This window comes from Anarrhichthys ocellatus, unplaced genomic scaffold, assembly GCF_004355925.1.
Source record: "Anarrhichthys ocellatus isolate YVR2014 unplaced genomic scaffold, GSC_Weel_1.0 scaffold59, whole genome shotgun sequence".
In the NCBI taxonomy this organism is placed as follows: domain Eukaryota; kingdom Metazoa; phylum Chordata; class Actinopteri; order Perciformes; family Anarhichadidae; genus Anarrhichthys; species Anarrhichthys ocellatus.
In genome coordinates, this window is record NW_022280089.1 from 135,233 (window position 1) to 145,023 (window position 9,791).

The 9,791-nt window shown below is 43.1% G+C and overlaps 1 protein-coding gene across 1 annotated transcript; it reads right to left on the reverse strand.

Moving 5' to 3' along the window:
• Nucleotides 1-6: 6 nt before the first annotated feature.
• Nucleotides 7-6,047, reverse strand: LOC116396800 (vacuolar protein sorting-associated protein 26B-like). Its single transcript, XM_031871646.1, has 6 exons — nucleotides 5,695-6,047; nucleotides 3,810-3,966; nucleotides 2,294-2,458; nucleotides 2,005-2,180; nucleotides 1,772-1,914; nucleotides 7-335 (listed from the first exon to the last, which is right to left on the reverse strand). The coding sequence occupies exons 1-6, from the start codon at nucleotides 5,915-5,917 to the stop codon at nucleotides 198-200; spliced, it is 1,002 nt and encodes a 333-aa protein (XP_031727506.1). The 5' UTR covers nucleotides 5,918-6,047; the 3' UTR covers nucleotides 7-197.
• Nucleotides 6,048-9,791: the final 3,744 nt, after the last annotated feature.

Below are 9,791 nucleotides of genomic sequence, written 5' to 3' on the forward strand. Positions count from 1 at the left end.
CACCCAGCTGGTACTTCAAGGTGGTTAAAACAAACAGAATTACTTGCAACTACAGTCTGAGTCGGACTGTTTGTTTATTCCTTCGACACACACACACACACACACACACACACACACACACACAGAATTGGCCGACAGCTTCCGCATGGCGTTCGCTCCGGCACTCACAGCGCGTTGGGTGAGGTGCATGCTGGGCTTTAGCTGTCGTCCTCTTCGTTGCTCTGGGGCTGGGTCTTCTCCGGATTGGAGGAGCCTTCGAAGCGCTGGGAGGCGATGATGGCCTGGTGAGACATGCTCTTCCTCACGATGTCGCCTTTCCTCCACAGGGTGATCTCCTGCAACACGACACGAGAAGAATGATATAGGACATGGTGGAGGGATGAATCACATGTGACCTGCTGGGAACTGTGACTGACGCTCATAATGAGCAAATGTGCCTAACTCATAGATTATTTGACAAAACTACACCCATGAGAGAAGCTGAATGTCAATGATTGATTGACCTTTAAGGTGAACAGTGCGCATGGTTAATGTCTGCTGGGTCAACTAGCCGAAGCCTCTATTGTAGAATGTTAAATAGTACCTTTGGTATTTGGACGTGTTTTTATGTCTAAACGGGACAGTGTGGCAGCCTCTACTTGGGACAGTGTTGCAGCCTCTACACGGGCAATTCAGCACCATCACCGCGCGTCCACTGAAAGAGCTCCTTGTTGCCCCTGACATGCTCAGATTGGGCCTCATTCACCAACCCGCTCATCTTCAAATCCACAAACAGGGTTTTCACAGAGGTTGTGACACTCAGCGATGTGTTGGTATTTGGGATTCATGTTTAGAGCAACCTAGCACCCTGACGAGTCCATGCTAAATAATTGGTTATTGTGCTTTCTTCCATTCTACAGTTGTAGAATATAGGATCAAATTACAAGAATATTTTAATAATCCTTTATAATATTTTTTTCATGACAGTGTAATCTGCTTACAGTGATTATAGTTACAGTGATCAGCTGCTTATATGGATCAAAAAGCTTGGGACATCAATTAAACAACTAAAAATGCAGAAGATTGTCGAGTGAAACCAGCTAGTGATTGTAATATTTTCATTATATACATGTACACATATTATATACATGTACACATATTAACTTGTGGTTGAGCCGAAGTTAAGCATTTAAACAAATGCTGTTTAAATAACTCACTTATAGTAATCTAGTAGTCCGCTTACAGTGTCCAACCAAGTCTCACTGGAGGAGACGGCTCATTCTGACACGGAGAGGCAACTTGTTGCCAGGAGAGAAGGGTGGAAACGTGACAGAGTTGTAGAGAGGAGAGCCGGTGCTGGAGGACAGGAAGTGTAGCTCAAAGATCTTCAGTGTCATGGCTGAATATTTCGCTGACTTCTACAATATGGATGAGTCCTCTCACTCGTGCTAGACTTCACCTCACGGTCCTTTCCATAATGTTGTCAGGCATTTATGATAACAATATGAAACCGTCAGCAGCAACAACCAGCACTTTTAGTGGCCGTACATTGACTGTGGGTCCCGTAGTAGAACACTGCAGCCCGATCAGCTGCTGCCATCTGCAGTGCTCTCCCTTAATGCTAAATACTGAAGTTACACTTCAGGTGGTGAAACTATCTATTATTTTCATCAGCCATGTAGTGAGTACTCTCTCGATGAATTGTTTAGTCTAATAAATGTTGAAATATCGTATCTCAGGGCCCCTGGTGACATGAAGTACACTTCACTTCCAGGCCAACATGAAGGTGTACCTGCTGTTTGAAATAGCGCCTCTCCTCCTCATCGATGAGGACCAGGTTGAGGTAGTACCGCACCGAGAACTTCTTGTTGATGTCCCTCATGGTGGGCGTCATCTCATAGCCCGCTAGGAACAGCCTGATGGGGATGGACTCTCCTGCGGCACAAGAAGGCAGAGAAACAGTGTGGGACAAATGGCCTGGCAGTAGAGACTCGGCTCATAACCCCATGGAGGCCTCGTCGTTACCTCTGACTGGCGCTCCGTCCATGATCTCATACTTGGCTATGGTGTCGTTCTCGTGGTAGACGTTCGGCCCCGTGCCGGTCGTCTCCCGCTTGATGATGTCGATCTCCATGTGTCTGATCTTGATCCTCACCAGCAGGAAGTAAATCTTCCCCACGATCACATCTTTAAGGTGATACCTGCGAGGAAAAACAATGTCGTCTGTCAAAACCAAAACACCCGCTTTCTCAGGAAAACAGGTGGAATGAACAGGTGGAGCACTTCGGATGGAGGAGAAGGAACTCATTCATACTTGGATTTATTGTACTCAAACTCTATGTGCAGACAGTCCTCGATCCCCACTTCCATCTTGATGGAGGAGTTGAGCTCGGGGTAGCTGCTGAGTGTGTGCACCACGATGTCCAGCTCTTTGCTGATGTCGTTCAGTCTCCGGCTCACTGTCGCCCTCAGGAAGTAGCTGGAAGAGGAAAAAGGTCACATGGCGATGAAACAAGGAAGGACTGGACAGTGAGGGCTGCCCATCGGCAACCAATTCTTGGCAAACCAATTTGTAACATAAAATAGAGAGAGATAGCAAACAGCAAAACATTCACCCCAAAATATAGATTTCTAAATATGTATACTATCTTATTTACCCAAAATATTAGGTGACTCAAAATGACAACGATAGTTTAGTTTTTCGGCAACCAAAAGCTAATGCCTGGCGTCCCGCGTGGAACCCCTTTAAAAGGTTGGCGCTGAGGCCTGGTGCCTCACACTGAGACTGTGCTGCTCAAAACACAACTCACAGTACATGCTGGATGAGTGGGCAGATAAACTTGATAAGTTTAGCCAGAAGAAAGGCCAAGTCGTTATGAAAAAGGTGTCTTCCCTTCACAGTGGCCACATCAGGACACGTCCCACACAGCTGGCCAGCTGTGTGGGTTATTATTGATGGTCCAGCCAATCATATTAGAGTTAAATATGGAGCTACAACAGGAGACTGTCAGCTTAGCAAAAAGACTTACATGAACCCACACAACTAATATGAGAGAGAGTCGTATTATTATTATCAGTGAACTCTTGGCAAAAAGCAAACAAGTGTATTTCCCAACATGTCACACTATTCCTTTAACATGTCAACATTAGCTTAGCATTTTAGCGTGTTTTAACATTAGGGGTGTGAAATCAGTCCGTCTCTCACAATGTGATGTAAAATTGATTCCTTACATAGGGGTGCTAATGTTAGGATGGACTCCAGTGTGCACTATAAAAGTGTTAAAAACTAAGTGAATTGTACAGAAGATGATGGAGTTTCTATATTTGGAAAAGTTGTATCAACTGATATCTATATTGTAAACACACAACGGCAAATCTAAGACATAAGGTAACGTTTCTTCATGCTAAATTTGCCCAAATGAACATTTTTTACTAGAAAGTTTGGTAATTCTCAGTGACTTCAAAGATAACAAGTTGAGGTTATAGAACAAATGAAAATGCTTCCTGTTGCATAAATAAAATGGGTAGGCTGAGGAGCTGCCTCTTTACTTCTAAGAAGTTTGCCAACTTACACAGAAAAGCTGCTATTTTGTGTGATTTTTCAACAAATCACACAATCATGTTTGACACAACTTTGACTGGCTGGGAATAATACTGTCCACCAGGAGCAATTTAAGGTTCTTCTGGAGGAAATCCATTCAGAATCTTGATTGTTACATGAAAAAACAAAAACATTAAAGCTGAACCCTGTTACGATGCTGAAATTCGCACATCACAAACATTGGAAATAATCCACGCACACCACGCACAGTGCCCACAGCAGAGCCTACCGTAGCTTGACGTTCTGGCCGGTGTAAGACTCGTAGGGTTTCTCCACATGCGTGAACTCAAAGTCAAACGTCTGGGACTGCGTGAGCTCCCCCGGCCGAGCCAAGTCTTTCACGAGGGACACAAACTCATGGTGGTTCCCCCTGTCGTAGTACAGCTCTGTAGGAGACACGGTACCGGCATCAGACAGCTGCAGTGGAGAGCTTTCATACATTGTAGTGAGGAGTTTGCACAAGCTTTTTATTCATAGCAGAAGAAAAACTATCGTTGCACACAAATCCGTTCAAACTGTTTTACCTGAAGTACTTTCGGACTATTGACTTTTCTTTTTTTTTTTACAAAGGCTGCCATTTTGCCCTTCTACTCCTGATCCAAAGTACTTCTGCTTCTTCTTTACTGGGAGAGAAATGGCGGTGGACAGAAAAAGGAAAAGGGAGGGTTTGCAGCACTGATGAAAAATGTCAAGATATATTTATGCTCTCATGGTGCGGAGAGGACAAAGAGGAACTCCCTGCTGCTGCTGCAAACTCAGCTTAACTAGGCTCACTGCATGCTGATGAAGGAGAAAAGAAGTTTGAACAGAACTGTACACAGCTTGACAGGCAAACAAGCTGCAGATGGACTGAATGAGGGGCTGTTTCCCTTAATCTAGTGGACCCCGAGGCCGGCGTTACACAGAGCAACCTTTGTACAATTAGTTGCAGATTTGGTTTTTATAGTCTTACTTCAACACAACAACAAAAAAAAGTCCTGACAAGAAAAATGAATCAGGGTGTGTCTTATTCGATGCACTCGATTTTGACAAAAAGATATCAGAGTTCAACCGTAACTTTTACAAAGTTGTTGCTCCTGGAAACAAGGCATCAGCTTCAGGTTGCTGAAACTGAAAATATGGTTGCCATTTTTAGTCACCTCACATTTTTGTTACACGTCAACCGTGGCAACCCTTACTGCTGAATGTCTTCACACGGTGGAGTCTTCATAGTGGTTTACAGGAACACAACAATGTGAAGGCACCCAATCATCAGCTAAAGTTCTGCATTCAAAATGTTGCACATGTAAAGTGAACAGAATTATTACTATCAAAATGTACTTTCAGTGCCTGACAGGAGTAGTACTCAATATGCAGCTGAATGGTACGACACCTGGCAATGTTAGATTTATATGTAGTATTACTGGGTTATTATCACTAATGCAATAAACAGCATCTTCATGTTGTGGCTGTTCAAGGTCGAGTTTATTCTGTAACAAACTACATTTTTATAAATGTATGTTTTGTCTGTAAAATATAAAAGTGCTAAGTAACCATAGCTGTCAGACTAATGTAGTGGAGTAACAAATATAACGTTTGTATCTGAATAGCAGTGGGAGATAAGTAGCAAGTATTGGAAACAATTCAATGACAGTTCCAGTTTGTATGTGGTTTATATCTTCACGTTCAGTGTTCAACATTGTTGCTAACAACAGCAACTTATATTTTCAACCTGCTACTAGTTGCATGGTGCGTGAATCAGCCGTAAACTAGTTACTATGGTATGAAAGTCACAGCTGTGCTCCGACAGAGAAGCGCCCTGTTTTAAATGAAAAAAAAAAGATAAACAGGGGGTCAAGGGTCAATGAGACAGCTAGCCAATGGCTGGTGCGTCAGCTGACGTTAGCTTGCACCCACATCTGTCACGAGACCCGACACTTCTCAAACTGACACTTGTTACCACAGCGGGCCGGTGTGACGTTGAAGTGGCTCACGCGCTACTCGTATAAGATACACTGAATAAAGTACACGGCGCGGGTTAGCGCGTGTAGCTAGCTCCCTGACGTCTCCTCCTAATACTTGCTACTTCTCTCAGCGGGCTCAGAGTGAAACACGCAGGCCCGCGAGCCGCTCACCTATCTGGCCGACAAACTCGATCTTGACGCCGTTGTGCTCGAGCCTCTTCCCTGGGTACTTGAGCGTCACGTTGACTTTCCCCGACACCGTCTCCCCGTCGTAGAAGAGAAAATACTTGTCCTTCCTGCCGTCTTCGCTTTTATGCTCAGCTTTCTTTCTCGTCTCGGCGTCATTCAGAACTACATCGATGTCCGCACTTTGACCAAACCCAAAGAAGCTCATCGCTGCTGGTCAGCTGTCACCGGGTCCGAAACACCTGTAAAACACTGGAGCTCCTTCTCGTTTGGCTGTGAGACGTCCAGCTCTTAAACTGCTTCCCAGATTATTGAATATTTCGAGTTACAACCGGTTGAGTGCGCATGCGCGGGCAGTCATGTGACGGAGAGCTGTATTTATCAAACGTTTTTTCTTTTTAAAACTTTTGATAACTATACTCTCGGCGCTATAATAACACAATACATTGTTGAATGTGGCCATTTAAAATACCGATAACTTTTCGACAATATGTCTGCACATTTTTGGCGCAGTATCAACAGGCGGAAGAAATAGTCCCTCTGAGTGAACAGTTGTGTGATGGCAGCGCTGCACCGCTAGAGGGCAGAGTTCAACAACGGGACGGATTATCTCTTTCGTTCCTCTTCAGTTAAGGTTTTTGCGTCCCAGATATTCTATGCCATTATTCAGTATTTTAACATTTCCATACCAAAATAAAACCTCCCCCATATTATAACCACTGCATGTTTCTTTTTTTTTTCTCAAATTCTCGATACGATGAAAAAGCTTCTGAAACTTTAAAAAGGTTTCCACTGACAAACACTGACTAGTCAGAACCACATTTTCTGTAAAAAGTGAATATGCACCAAATATGCCATAACATTAGTCAGTAAAAGAAGCCAACACCATTTGGCCACATGTTTCACAAACATATGCCAGAGTTCAACATTAATGTTTTTATTCTTGTTTTTTCACTTGCATTAGTGGGTCAGAAATCTACTTGCCAAAAGTCAATCTTTACTTTCCCCTATAGAAATAGTTTTATATATTAGTGGTCATAAAATAACAACAAAGACTTAAGTTAATTGTTATATTTCATCCACCTTGCTCTCAGACATGTGGCAAACGTCACAATACATAGTTGGAGCATCGGCCACATCCCCTCTAACTAAACTCCTGTTTCCAGGATTCTTAAATTGCTCGCTTGCACTTCAGTTCACAAACTTGAGCAGCGTTCCAAAAGTCTTACTTTTTCTTTCTACTCTTAGTACACACTGCAGCTGTTCTTACAAGGTATGCACTGTTGCATGCAGTATGCGTTCAATTGGGATATACTTCTTCCTCATAATGTGGCACCTTGAACTTTGACCCTTTTGCTCATATCTGCTGCGCAAAGAATTGTGGATCATCCTGGTAGAACCTACTGGTATTTATGGATACACTGCATTTTATATAGTATGTATTGGGACATACTAAGTCTTTTCCAGCATAATAAATAGTACGGTAGTGTGGGTATTGGAACGCACAGTGTGACATTTGCACTGCTACATCTCCAACTATATGAAATATGAAGTGTACAGAGGAAGAAACTCACATTTTGTAGTGCGTGTGTTTTACTTTAGCTCATTACAAAAATCCTGCGGGAACAGATTCTCTTAACTGTGTAATTAGTTCTGGTGATTTGTGAAAAAAGATTATAATGTTCCTCCTTTGACAACAGTTAATTGACTCCCCCCGGGGCTTTATTTTGTACGAACCGAGTCGCAACGACGTCTCTTTCATACCAATGACTCAATTTTGAGGCAGTGAAGGAAAATAATAAGACGTCCAAAATTGTCCGTCAACTGCCAGCTGGAACATCTGAATGTCACATGGACAAATGACTACAACTCCTCTCCGTGTTTGGACAAATGACTGCAAACTTTTAACAAGCACGGTCCTTCTATCTTGAGACCATGTCGGTGGTGTGCAGTTGGGAGCAGTGGGTGCAGCTGTGATGCGGACAAATATCTTGTCAATGTGTCACCTCATCACGTTCGTGCTGGGATATCTTTCTAAATAGGCCTCATCCTTCTGTCGAGTATGATTTTCTCCCGTCTCTTCCTCTCCTCACTGTGGCGTCTGCTCTGTTTGTTCACAACTGGAAAGCATCTGTAATGTCTACTGAAATTAGAATTTGGGGAACAAATCAGCGGGTGTTTCCTCGTGGGGCGTCCCGCTAGTCCTTAAGGAAGTGGCGTTCCTTTTCTGGCTTTTTCAAACATGACAACAAGAAATCCCAGAAATAGTCCAGCGTGTCTTGCAAAATTGCCAGGAAATATAAGAAATCAGCAACTCACAGTTGATCAAACCTCTTCAGCTAAGATTCCAAGAGGACATGGTGACAGTTTGAGAGGTAACGTAAAAGTCTCAGTGATCTGGTACATCGCCTTCACTCAGTATCATAATGAATCTAGATACCACTGCATGTACAGTATTATAATATTTCAATTTAAAAACGATCTGTCTGATTCTATGATTGAAACTTGATATTAAGTGTGTTTAAGTGAACTGCAACATCCCTGTTTGAGTCCTGCCGGGGACCTTTGTTTCTCACCTCTGCCCGGTTATTTCCTGTAGCCTCGAGTAGTAATGTGTAATTAAGGCATCAAGCACAAACAAATACTTCATCCAAGTGTCCATGGTTCAAAAAAAACACTCAGCTGGTGAAATTGTGATGCGAACGTCATTTGTTGTGCTCTGGAAAGTCAGAGAAAGAGAGAAACTTAAGTCACATGCATCCAGAAAGATGGTTTTCCAAGAGAAAATAATCCTTGGTATTAACATTTCAGGATTAAAGGCACCCTGTGGAGTTTTCTTGTTAACAGATTAGATAAAGATTTATGCTAAATTCCCTTTTTTTAAGGGCGGCAACCTCCGGTTTTGAAAGCAAAGCCAGTGCAGAAGTGCCTTAAACCTGCATTCTCTCTACTGACCATCAGGGGGCGACTCCTCTGGTTGTATAGAAGTCTATGAGAAAATGACTCTACTTCTCTCTTGATGTATTACCTCAGTAAACATTGTAAACATGAGTTTATGGTCTCAATCTCTAGTTTCAAGTCTTCTTCAATACAGCATGATGTTCATTTAGTACATTATGGTCCATTTAGAGTCAAACAGACCATAAAGCAGGGGATGCTTTAGGGCGGGGCTACACGGTGATTGACAGGTTTTTTTCACCTCACAACTTTAACCCTTTCAGTGTTTTTTTCTGCCATGAAAGTTAATTGAAACATTAAAAATGTCTTTTATGACATCCAGTTGAACTCGGCTCCACCCTCTTCGGTCACCTCTGGCTAACTCGAGGCTTCAAAATGATAGTCCACAAACCAATGGGTGACATCATGGTGACTAAGCCCACCTATTATAAACAGTTTGTTTCTTACCAACATATACATCTCGAAGCCTGTCAGAATGTCCTTGTTTCACTTTTAGAAATCTCTAAAAACATTTTAATGTTAAGAACGTGACGTGACTGGATTGTACGGCAGTAAGAGGATGGGGGGCTCGTAACGTAGGACACAAATGAGGTGGAGTGTGCAGCGAGAATGAGTCACGCTTCCAAACCGTGTGGTCTGCTCAACTAAATGTTCTCCATTTCATTATCTGGGAGGATTCCTCAGACCCACAATCAGAAAGGTGCTTTTTATTCAGCCCACGTTGAACCAAACGGGCGACCCGAGCTCCAATGGATTTCTAAATAAAAGTGTGCGCTAGCTCCTCCGCTAACTACAGTATATCACCCCGCTGAGCTCATTGGGTCTAATGCTCTTTATCCCGGGACTTGCTGCCAGTTGGCACGGTTACCACAGAGGAGCAAGAAAGCTGTTTTAAGACTAGAAAGTGGAAATGGCTTAACTCCCACCAATAGATTTACGGCTTTAGATCAACAAAGATGCTGCCAGTGGGACATTTGATGGACTTTCTTACACGGAATAGGATTCCCGTAAGCAGAGGGAGACATCGAGGACAATCGGAAGACAAATTATGAAATGACAAGAGTGGCAGCGCAGATGCAGAAGTCCTCGCTTCACACGAAGGCAAACACAAATAAGGTCCCCAG